Source organism: Armigeres subalbatus, chromosome 2, assembly GCF_024139115.2.
Source record: "Armigeres subalbatus isolate Guangzhou_Male chromosome 2, GZ_Asu_2, whole genome shotgun sequence".
NCBI classification, from domain to species: domain Eukaryota; kingdom Metazoa; phylum Arthropoda; class Insecta; order Diptera; family Culicidae; genus Armigeres; species Armigeres subalbatus.
Genome location: NC_085140.1, coordinates 369,421,913 through 369,434,907, shown reverse-complemented (window position 1 = coordinate 369,434,907; position 12,995 = coordinate 369,421,913). Strand labels below are relative to the sequence as shown.

Sequence of the window (12,995 nt, the reverse complement as noted above, 5' to 3'; positions counted from 1 at the left end):
AATTTGATGAGTGAATGTTCAATGTGTTATGTCTATTTGTCTGTGCTTTAGGTACACGGTGTGTCTGTGACCATTATTAACGAAAAAATGTCCATCCATTCTGAACTCGCCTTTCGAAAGATATAATATCCAGGCGTCTGCTATGAAAATTTCAAAATCTTTCATCTAGGGAATCGAAAGTTATAGCAGTTACAAATTTAATGATTTTTGCGTTCGATATCTCACTAATATGCAACCATATATACCGTGAATTTCCTCCTGATTACATCCAAATAAATTATCATCAAATATGCAATTTGCAACCTCAATCAACTATGACCTAAAACCTATTCTTTGAATAATAGAAAAAAAATAGCAAAGGATGTTAGAGATAACATTGTACAAATATCGATGGCAAAATAGACAATAAAACCAAAATACAGTATTCAGAATTATTGCACTTCAATCTCCTAATCATACCAAAGTGTGAATATTGTCTCTGACAAACAAGTAACTACACTCTGTATGATGATTCTGCTTTTATTAAATATGATAATAGTTGGTAACATAGAATACCGCGCTGAAACAATTTTGTCTTTCATGGGTACTGGGTAGTTAGTAAGACTAGTAACCAACATTTAAACAACAATGTACATTATTTGTTGTCAGTTATACAACCATCATCCAGTTCTATTCAAGCAGTGGTACGAAAACGAGCTCCATTTGGAAAAAAAATGGTAAAGGCTAGATAACTCGAGGAAAATCGCCTTTTCCGAGAACGGTAGACGGAAAAAGCATATATGCACCACTTTGGAACGTTTCAACAATTTAAATTTAACTGATTTGCTGAAAAACGATGCATTTACTTCATAAATTAACTGACACAGGAAATACTAGTATCCGACTAGAACATGGCAACCATCGCATTTCCATGAAGCCAGGTAAGAAAATGAGAGATTTCAAAAGACTGAAACTATTTAAGAAATATTTCACTGTCATGAGACGATTTTAGTACAATTCCATTTAATTCCACCAAATCCACCATATTACATATCGTATTTCGACCTCAACTGTATGGTCGTCTTCAGTGTCTCGTACTTGACTTGACTCAAGTCGAGACACTGAAGACGACCTTACAAGTCAACAGACCAAATACTCACGCTCCTCTAACGTGGACGTGTACTGTACACATATAGAAGTGTTGGCTTGACAAATGGATTGCGAGTGATTTGACATTGCGTCCAATTTAGGAATCTCGAGCTCGTTCAGTAGCCTCTAGGTTGCGAAGGCCGATGGAGGTCCTTCGTAGCTTATTTGGTTAAAGCACTAGTCTAGCGTACTGTAGGGTCGTGGATTCGAGTCCTACCGAAGGGAAAGTGGTTACCTCCAATACATTTTCAATTCATTATCTTTCACAAAATGTACATATTCACATATAAGTTTTCATAACATTGTAAATTAATTTATGAAGTAAATGCATTATTTTATGAAGTAAGTTTTATGAAGTAAATGCATAGTTTTTCAGTAAATCAGTTAAATTGTTGAAACGGGAGAAGCGTAGCAAGCTTCGCCGCGGACGGTTGACTGTCAAGTTTGCTATCAAGATTTTTTTTCAGCTGTTTAGATTTTTTTTCGCATTTTAGATATTTAATGTAAATACGAGTTAATTTGAATTGAAGACGTGTAGTGCTGAGTGCTATAGTGCGTGACAAGTTTATAAAGGACTACAGAGGATCATCGGAGTTTTCATTATTCAAGGGAGTATTTTTCTTTTATATTAGTGTAAAAAAAGTTATATGATATCACGCACATGCGGATAAATTTGATAGTCCTACATGTTCCCGTTTGGATCGATGTGTATAATTGTGCCATAAATTTTCCTAGGAAACATATGTGACCAAATAAGTTTCACTATGTAGATTCTAGAATTGGAAGCTTGAACAAAATAAGTAATAATATTGTAACAAGGCGTGATTAGAGTATTTTTATATAAGGTTTTATATAAACTTGCTATAGGTACGCCAAACTTCTAGGTGCATTTGCAAGCAGGCTGGCTCCATATGACCCCGTGAAGTAGTTTTGATAAATCGTAGAATACTCTCCCATATTCCCAGGGTAACAGTCGGAGTGAGTAACAAACTCGCCGTTCTACAGAATGGGAATCGTGCGACCCTGCCTGTGTGAATTCATTGAAACAATATATTCAGCATTTCCATTACATTATTTATGTATTATATGATTGTTACGTATGTTATTGAATTATTTAATTTACTCGCAACAGTCATTATATTTTTATTATACAATGCGAATTAATGCATGCAATTTTATTGTCAAAAGGCAGGTTCACTTTTTTAGTTCTGGTAGGCTTATTGAACAAAACCATTGGTAACTGATTTTTCTTTGAATTATTGAGGATTATTTGAAACATATCAATCACGACACATCCTCAACCCGACCAAACATCCAAATTGTCATCTTCGAATCGATTTTACGTGTACGGTAGGGAGACATTTTATTCAATATATGTATAACATTTTTACACTCATTGTGTTCCTCCTAATCATGTTATCGACTGTATTCCGTTTTAAGACCTACTGCCCATAAAATACTACTGTATAATTTAGGTTGAACCTCCACATGTTTAGTAGGTGGTCTCTATATTTATTTTCAGCTTTATTTGTGTTTTTATAATCTCAAGTTTTTGTGTCAAGAGTACGCGTCCCATCATGTAGAATGTAAAACTGTTTATTAATTGTTGTGCTCATAAAACTTATTTTAATCATAGATTGCAGATTTTACTTTACCATTTTACTATTCTCTTACACTCGACATTCTGATTCACCTAGCAATTTAGATGACGTTTTCATCGCCATGTGCGCCATTTGCACTTAGATTACATCAGTAATGGCAACAATTCTGCGAATTCAACTCTTTATTATCCTTCCATACCATGCACGTCCTTTTTTATGTTGCGTATAAGTTAGAATGCACACAAAGATAGTTGTAACAGAAATAATAATCCGATTCTGGATGGAGTTGCCTGGCCTAGTTTTGTTGACAATGATTATTTGCTTAGTTAAAAATTTTAAAAAATAGTTTCATTGATACATTGTCACCCCTTCGAAGTAAGCATTGCGTTGACGTTTCAGCCCAAATTCAAATTAACAATCTCTCACTTTGAGTGATTGATTGTTTATCCTTAAGATAGATGAACAATTGAACTCGTATTTTAAAACATCTGATAAGAAAATGCTAATACTGTTTTATATACAAATATCCATTCTAATTGGCAAAATAGAAGTTGCATAGGTCACATCGCTTTCCGTGGTGCATCCTGATCTATGTTTCTTATAACCCCACCCAACTAACACAAATTCCTCCCAGTGGTAATTGTGGAGATGCAGAGGTATTCTCGGTCTCTAGCAGCAACAATTACCACACATTAACATTCCCTTCCTTTCCCAACTGACTATAGGGACTTGGCCGGCGCCGTTATTGATCAACAATCAACTGCTGGAACGTGCACTTCGAGAATAGTTGGTAAATCCCAACCACTATTCACTTGGATCGAAGTGCAATTCGCACCAGCTCTGACCAATCACGGAGTAGCAATCATTGATATGTACAGTCAGTCTAAGGTAAGTTAAGCTAAGCTGAAAGACAAATGTTCAGCATTCAGTGGTCACGTAAAGTCGTGATTTATTTAGTAGGCAGAACGATCGGCCGGTCATCACATAATTTGTTCTGCTTTGTGCGGTTAGCAGAACGATCGCCCGATCATCGAAATGTTGTTCTGCTTTGTGCGGGTGAGTAAATTAATTAGAAAGTGAAGATTCAGTTCGCGTCGGTAAGCAGAACGATCGGCCGGTCATCGAAAATGTTGTTCTGCTTTGTGCGGTTAGCAGGGAGATCGGCTGGTCATCGACAATTTTGTTCTGCTTAGTGCGGTCGGTAATTAAAATAATTAGTGTTCGTTCGATTATGTTTTGAATTGATCAAACTACACGCTATACACGGCATACCGTTTACCAAAACGAACCCTGCCACAATACCTGCCCCATATATCCAACATCCCAGTGATTTCTCGTGGAAGTGCAGATGACTCGTCGGCTTCTATCAAAGCGAGTATCACGTCAACATTTTCCTACCCATTCCTCAATTGACCTGCATTCGGACACGGCCGGCGCTGGTATTGCTTATTTTTCGGTCACCAGTTCTTACACATTGAAGATGAGGTTAGTCCCAAACTTCATCTGTTGGTTCTCTGTGTAATTACAGCTGACCTGGCAATAACGGAGTAGCAACCGTGGGCGGTCAATCATGCTCATGCTCAAATCAGTTAAATTGTTGAAACGTTCCAAAGTTGTGCATATATGCTTTTTCCGTTTACCGTTCTCGGAATAGGCGGTTTTCCTCGGGTGATCTAGCCTTTCCCATTTTTTTTTCCAAATGGAACTCGTTTTCGTACCACTGCTTGAATCGAACTGGATGATGATAACTGACAACAAATGATTACTATGTCTGAAACTTGATTATGCATATGTACAACATGTGATAGATTTAGTTCGGAAAAGCTATTGGATGGTAACCGCCCCTTCGGTGGGGTTTGATCCCACGACCCCAGTTCGCTTGACAGGTGCTTTCCCTACTAAGCTACGAAGGACCTCCGTCGTCCACCGCAGCTTAGCAAGTACTGATGAAACCAAATTCCCAGCACCAGGTACCAGCCGATCTCTCGCAATACATTTTCAGAACTAACTCTCTCAAATGTATTTTTGTACACATGTCAACCAAGTAGGATGAATATTTATTATTGTCCGGCTCCTACACACTTGCTTCATCAGCAACGGCGCTCAATGAAGTAGGGTTGTGTGAGGTTGTGCCAGTTTGGTCGTCAGATCCCGACCCGACCACACAAGCGAAGAGAGATCGCCACTCGAGATCAGTACATTCAAAGTTAATTACCGCAAAGTTAATACCGCATTCTATGTTACCAACTATTATCATATTTAATAAAAGCAGAATCATCATACAGAGTGTAGTTACTTGTCTGTCATAGACAATATTCACACTTTGGTATGATTAGGAGATTGAAGTGCAATAATTCTGAATACTGTATTTTGGTTGTCGCCTGGATATTATATCTTTCGAAAGGCGAGTTCAGAATGGATGGACATTTTTTTTCGTTAATAATGGTCACAGACACACCGTGGGTATCTTGTGCTTGTCCACAATAGACTTTGTGTGGTGCTTCTTGGTACAAGATATTGTAAACTTTTATTAAATTCTACACATTCGAATTGAGGTGATTAAGTAACGTCAAAGAATTGCTTTCACGTATTCACTTTAATTACCGAACCGAATCAAATTCAGTTCTACAAAAGTTCTATATATTTATCGAATCATTTTTAAAGAATTTTATTTAATTTTAAATGTTTAGCTAATGTAAGCTTTAAATAAACTGTTCAATGTTCCATCAGCTCCATCCTCACAAATGATCGAATCAATACCACAATCAGGGGTCCCATTTAGCTTCAAAACCTGCTGCATTTCTCGTTGATATAAGGGGGATTTCTGAGCGAGTTCATCAAAGAATAGTTTGAAAGCTGTGAAATAGATATTTGCTTAGAAAAGCTGTTGTTTCAATCATCATGGCTTACCTCCGTTTAACTACCTATAGGAATTATTTTCGAAAATGGCTAATAAACCTCATTACGAAAACAAATCAACAAGCATTTTACGAAATTTGACGGACGAATATTCCGAAGATGATCAAAACAACTCTAGAAAAATCCAAGCAATCACGCGCAATCATTGAGCTGAGGGATCGTAACATTCGTAACTGAGCAAATAATTTCAGCTCAGGAGTCTAATAAAGTGCAAAGTACTCAATAATAACTTTTCATCATACGTTTTTATTGACAAACGCTACATATTGTCGAATAGCGCTCCCTATTATTTACCCAAACCACTAACACAAATTTTCCTTCCTGAGACATATATGAAGGTAGTATGGGTTCCCTGCATCTTCACTAGTAGATGTTGAACTAACATTCTTTTCATTCCTTCCGTGATCGTAAGGACGTGGCCAGGTATACTACTTCTATCACCTTTAGCATAGCAAAACATACACAAAAACATACATACAAATATCACCTCAATTCGTCGAGCGGTGCTGATTGGTACCTACATAAAACCACGGATTTCCGGCCTATCAAAAGTTTAATTTTTGAGTGATCCTATAGCCTTTGAGTACACTACATGGGTCTTAGGGCCTTATACCTTTATATTAATAGAGCCAAGTCGAAAGATCATCTTCCTAAGCGATTGTACTTTGCCTTGTCTTACTCAAACCGTGGACTTATCCCAAGTAATCAAAAGTTCCTTTTAAAAGTACCGTCAACTGGGGGGAAGATGATCATTGAGGTGAAGATGATCATTTGATGTGTCAGTCAAAAGTGCCAAATTTTTTTATGAAACGGTAGTCAACAATATTCTCCGTTCAAGTAATGTTACCGCTAGATAGAAATCCGAGTTTTTCGATTGTAATCATGAAAATGTATTTTGTGGAAGAAAGAGAGAGATAGTCATAAATGACGCTATTTTCGTTTCAAATATTGACTTCTTAGACTTCTTTACGTAGTAAATTCAACATTCATACAAATAACCTAGTGTATTTTGACTATTAAGTCCTAATGGTTTTAGTAGAGCTGTCTTGATCAACTTCACCCCAAACTAGATTATTCAAAAAATGTGTGATAATTTAATTTATTTTAATAAATGCGAACGCATTTCAGAAAACTAAACTTGTTGATTATTGCAACGTATAGCAGTACATGTTTTGAAAATATTTGTTTCGATTTAAAATGTAAACACACATTGTTATTGCATGTTTTGTCTTAAAAATGATCATCTTCCCCCCAGTTGACGGTACGTTTTTCGCTTAATCAGCTTGACTGAGCTGATTAAGCGAAAAACGCACTTTTAAAGGAACTTTTGGTTACTTGGGATTACTCCAACCACGTGGACAGTAATGTTTTGAAAGCAAAGCATGGGTCAAAGAATGTGGACCTTAGAAGCCATTAACAAAATAAAACACTCAGAAGGACATATAAATTTCCTGATGGTGATTGTCCCCCTGAGAGCTTTATTTCGTTCATGGCTCCTCCTACGATCCACATCGTATTGCACCATGCTTTGGTTAATAAACTGTTTTTCCTAAATGTTATGTTTTTCGGCATGACTAAACTATTTTAAAGAATAAAATTGCAAATTATATTTGAGAAGGAAAATTAAATAAAAATCGATTTTCTCATATTTTCTGCCGAATTGCTTACCTCTAGTATACGTAGACAATAAATTACAGACAATAATTTTCGCACCTTCAATCCCTCGACCTGACAGTTTCCTTAAACAGTTTGCTTTCAGTCTGGACACTGTTGCGCAACTCATTAACTATTCACTCGTAAATTTTCCACTAGTTGTAAACCACTTGAACGTGATACTCACCCGGGAAAAATTTGCGAGCAAGTGTTACACTTGTTCTCGTACGTTTTTTTTTCTTGAACTCCTTCTCGACCAACAAGTCAGCCACAATCACACGCTGCACAGTCACACTCAGAGACAAATCCGTGCTGCAGATGCCTTGTAGCACCAACTGGTTCAGAATAGGGTTAGACCAGGTGAAGCGCGACAAGTGGCAATCAGTGATGGTGAAAATAATAATTTTCTCAGATTAATGATCAACTGAAACTATACACTACACACGATCATCTATTATCTTTGAATGGATTTGTTTTTTTTTCGCAGTCTCCAGAATGTTCAATGGCGCATGAAATGATTTATCCACGAGAACGGTGCACGGCAAGGTGGTTGCTGGCCATCCCTATTATCAAGTTACTATAACTGGCATTGTACGAGAATTTTTTTTCGTCTCGCAATATCTTAGTCAGACTGATTGATATTGTTTTACTTTATTACAGGGCTGCTAGCGAAATCCGTAATGACAACAACTCAAATGGTAATACAATTTCTAATACTGCAGCATAAAATATAGCCGCATATGCATAATCGCTAATAACATAGCTAGAAGCCAAAAAAAATGTGGCAACCGAGACGAGCCAGCCTAGGGCTTAAAGTCTCGTAAATAAAGACAAAAAAATGTGACAATTGTGGATTTTTAAATCCTTTATTCTTATTCTTATTCGTATACGAATAGAATGAGAAATCACAACTCATTCGAGACACCTATTCGAGTCTTATTTCGTAACTTTTGCGATATTGGTGTTAGGTATGTTGTTCACGCAAAATTCCATGAATTAAAAGCGCATCAATGGATTGGTAATTAAAACCCCAAAAAAATGTTTGAAAAAAAATATTTTACCTCAGAATGAGATAAACACGATAGGGCACAAAAAAATTGAGGATCCAATCATTCCCCGTTCTATGGCTTAAATGTGCAATCGCGTTATGCATTAATTTTTACGGACATATATTAGCCGCTTTTATGTTAGGATTGCATTTATGATATGCTTCAAACATAAATAATTACTGGAAAAGTAATAGATTTAGGCTAATCTATCATCTTCCAGAATTCCCTCACGAACTGGCTTTTTATGTGTTGACCTCAACTAGACCAGAAAATAAATAAGATAGACACGAGCTGTCTTGTTATAGCAAATGCTATTACAAACTATTTTTCTGAATACGTTAAAATGAAGGATTATGACGATCTCCAGTTAGCCTTGCGAGCAAAGACGTAGGTTGCCAATCCTGAGATGGCGGGCTCGATTTTCGTTTCGGTCTAGGATGTTTTCGGGTGGAAACCAGTCTCGACTCCCTGGGCGTAGTGTTTCCAATGTACTTGCCACACAAGATACATACTCATGCAATGGCAGGCATAGGAAATATTTCAGTTAGTAGCTTAGGCTAATAGAATACTAAGTTGAAATGCAGACCAAGTTTTAGTTGGAATATAGAGCCATAGAGAAGAAGAAGAAGAAATGTTTAAAAAATGTATTACCTTAAATTTTGTTATATTTGAGAAATAGAGACTTGTTCAGCAAACTAGTTGGTTAGCGTTTCACTCACTTTCACTAATCATCAAATTTTTTCTAACGTTTTAAAGTACCTAGAAACTCCATATACCAGTGTGACCATATAAGTCGAACCATGTTACGCGAACACGTTAACTGTAAATGCCTTTAACATTTAGCGATTCTTTTTTTTTTAATAAACGTCTGTGATTTCACTTTTTTTTAAGGTAGACATATATTTTTACACTAATTAAGTTTAAGAACGATCGTCCTTAACATTTTTTCAACTGTAGGACTGCTTCAACCGAAGCTTTTCTCACTGAACAAATCCTTCAACTTTAACCATATTCATCACATCCGATCATTGATTCACGTGTTACCGCCCACAGAACAGAATCTACGTTAAAAAAAAAGAACCAAAGCGTTCTTTTTTTAGCAATCCATCACTACCGTTTTGTTTTGCAATTTATTGAGCCTTCACAAAAAAACGCCGTTAAATGTTTTCAATTTGAAAGGGAAATGATAACGAGCCAACGTGGTCGCGCGCGCCTTTGCTTTGGTCTTACGCACAAGCACGAACGAACGATATGGGCTCTGCTGGGCAGGCAAACTCACCGAGGACCGAAGTAGGCAGTGTGCGCACGCAACGAAAGGCTTCCTTTTACTGGCAGTGCGATCACGCGAAAAGCTTCGCCGTTCAGTGTGTCACGCGCCGTGAACCGTCCAGTTGGGTGAATCTGTGTTTTTTTACGAACAATAATGGTGAGTTTTCGAGCAAGAGAAGAATGAGCGAAATTATCTTCAACCTCAACAGTAAGTTTGTCTTTAGTGCCTTATACATAGGGTGGGTGTACCAATTGTCGCCATACCTAAGAACAACTATTTGAAAAAAAATAACTAAAAGGCGTGTGGGTGGACTTTATATATCAAGCGAAAGGTTTTACTTCCTGCTCCTTAGAACAGCTGTGAAAACCACAATAAAATTTGTTATTATCCTTAAAATTGATTAAGCCATAATAGGAACGCATGCACCAGTTGTGGCACTATTCTTAATTTTGGTTCCTTATTTGGCAAGTCCCATTGTTTTCTTATGGGTGGTGCAAAGGACGTTAAAATTAAGTAAAATCTATTTTTATAATTATGCCTTGCTTGTTTTGGAGGAGATCAAAGGTGTTATCGTGTCATATGAATATGCTTCATCGATATGAACTTGGTTTGCGGTAATTTGATTGGTCATTTGGCATATAAAGCACTAGTGCGACAACTGGTGCTATAGCCACAACTGGTACACCTAGCCTAATCAATACGAGTATCGAGTATTATGTTTTGCCATTTTGATCATAATTGTTCCATCCTAGTTTTTGAAAAAAAAAATCATTTTTTATCACTTAACAGTCTATCACATCTAGTATATTTCCGACATGACTCGTCACTCATAGAAGTCGCCGTAATCAAACCTCAAATCAAATGATATTTCAGCGATCAGTGAAAAATGTAAGTGCTTACAGTTAGTTGGATCGCGAAATAGCCTTGCGAGCAAAGGCGTTTAGAATTGCGTTGGTGAATTTGATTCGTAATCCCTTCAAGCCGTTTTAGGATGGGGAAAACCACACATTTTACAAAACTTCCTATAAGCGTTACATACTTAATTCATGGTTGAAATTTATTTACTGTCTGAGGATTTAAATTCGCACTTCCGTTTAAATTCCAGTCATAAACTTGTAGTCCAAATGAACGAACCGGCGAAATAAAAAGAGAAGGGTAAAATTATCAATAGTGGAACGCATAGTAGACAAATTTCACTTCTACTGCTACAGGTCGAACTCATTTATCCACAAATCCGACATTTCGGAGAATCGATTATTCGGATCTGTGCAATCCAAAGTAAAAATGGACTCTGTTCAGTTATTGTGACTTGAAAAAGCTAATCAAAACTAGAAACATATGCAATATAAGCGTGGGTCGATTATCCGGAAGAATTCATTTTTCTAATTCTCAGATAACTAATTCCGACCTGTACCGTAGCATCGTATACATCTTCCTTGCATGTTTCGCACATAAAACTTTCAAGTGCGTGAATTTTATATTTATCCTATTATACCGTTCTAGCTTATTAGAACCGTGTTTTGTTTTAAATGTATCAGAAGTTAATACTTCGAACGACTCTAACTCGTTGAGCTTAGCAGCATTCAAACTCACCTCCTCATGCGGTAGTATTCAGCCTAATGCAGAGCACATGCTGCCTGACTGGCGGAGTTGGCGCGCATCAACAACAACCTGACCGCGTCGGCATCGTCTTCGATGTTGCCAGCCGAGCATGCTGCGGGACGTAAACCAACAAACACCTGAGTAGCCTTGCTTGACTGACTGGCCACGGTGTCTGGTAAAAGTGACTTTACAAAAAAATCAGATCTGATAAGTTCAAGGATTTCTCCGTACATGTGATCAAGAAAGTTCTACCTAGTATACATCAAACCCCAAAGTTTATTTCACGCATAGGACTTGCACTGGCAACAGTTGAAAGAATAGAGAAAAATCTAGACTTCCCGCACCATAATATAGAGAGATTATAAGCTTCTACTTGGCGTTTCTATGTATTTATTTTCAATAATATTCACCTTCAAAAACACCGTGAGGCCTTCGGCTCAAGCAAGAGCGCGTGTCTGCTTACATTCAACAGCAGTGGGTCTGCTTCTCTGATAGCACACAGGAAGCGCACTACAGCATGCAGACTTTCTCTCTCGCTGGGACGAGACATACAAGAGATGCAATTTTGCCAGTTTGTCCAGATTCAACTTTTTGCGAGGTCCGGTTTATGGCTACATTTTTCCATAGGGTGATGCCTCACAGAAATCGAAATCAAGAAAAGGCGCAAAACAAAGCGCCAACAGGAAGATCAATACCGTAAAGATGCGAAACAACTGTACCGCGCTAATAACGCACGAAAGTTCTATAAGAAAATTAATCGTTCACATAAGGGTCATGTATAAATGCATAAACGAGGGTCCTCCTTAGCCGTGTGGTAAGGAACGCGGCTACAAAGCAAGATCATGCTGGGGTGGCTGGGTTCGATTCCCTGTTCTGCATAGGAAATGTTTGGGTTGGAAATTTTCTCGACTTCCCTGGGAATAAAAGTGTCATCGTGTTAGCCTCATGATATACAAATGCAAAATGGTAACTTGGCTTAGAAACCTCACAGTTAATAACTATGGAAGAGCTTAGAGAACATTAAGCAGCGTGGCGGCAATGTCCCAGTGGGGGACGTAATGCCAATGAAGAAGAAAAAGAGGGAACCATTTTACGAACAAGTGTGAGGTGATCCAAAGATGGCGGTAACACTATGAAGAGCACCTGAATGGCGATGTGGCAGGCGATTATGGCGGTATGGCGTAAAACCTGGGAGCACGCGCAACAACTTCACAGTTTTCCAGCTCTGGATCTTCAGGAATAACAGGAGGAGATTGGCCGGTTGGAAAACAACAAAGCCCTTGGTGTTGATCAACTAGGATGGAAGGTGTCGTCTTTTTGTCCCATCTACAAAAAGGCCGATAAGCTGGATTGTAGCAACTACCGCTCAATCGCATTGCTGAACGCCGTCTACAACGTACTCTCCCAAATTTTATGCCGTCGAATAGCAGCAATTGGAGGAGTTCGTTGAACAGTATGATACGGGATTCATGGGCGATCGCTTTACCACGGATCAGGTGATTTCCGTACCCCAGATATTGCAGATATGCCGTGAATATAACGTGCCCATGCCCACACATAATTTATTCTTGAACTTCTAAGATGCGTATGATACAATCGATCGAGACCTACTATGGCAGCTAATGCACGAACACGAACTTCGGGATAAACAGATACGTTTGGTCAATGTCACGATGGATTGGGGAATGTGCATAGTTTACGTTTCAGAGTCATTTACGAGTTGCTTAGAAATGCGCAGATGGTTATGGCAAGATTTTGGTCTTTCGTGTCTAC

At 38.0% G+C, this 12,995-nt stretch overlaps 1 protein-coding gene across 1 annotated transcript in view; it reads right to left on the bottom strand.

Annotated features, from left to right (window-relative positions):
* LOC134210103 (zinc finger protein 23-like) overlaps positions 1 to 12,995 on the bottom strand; it is a 39,712-nt gene that overhangs the window by 17,057 nt on the left and 9,660 nt on the right. Inside the window, exon 2 of the mRNA XM_062686123.1 lies at positions 9,630 to 9,846. Within this exon, the coding sequence (XP_062542107.1) occupies positions 9,630 to 9,846 (217 nt within the window). The remainder of the gene's footprint in view (positions 1 to 9,629; positions 9,847 to 12,995) is intronic.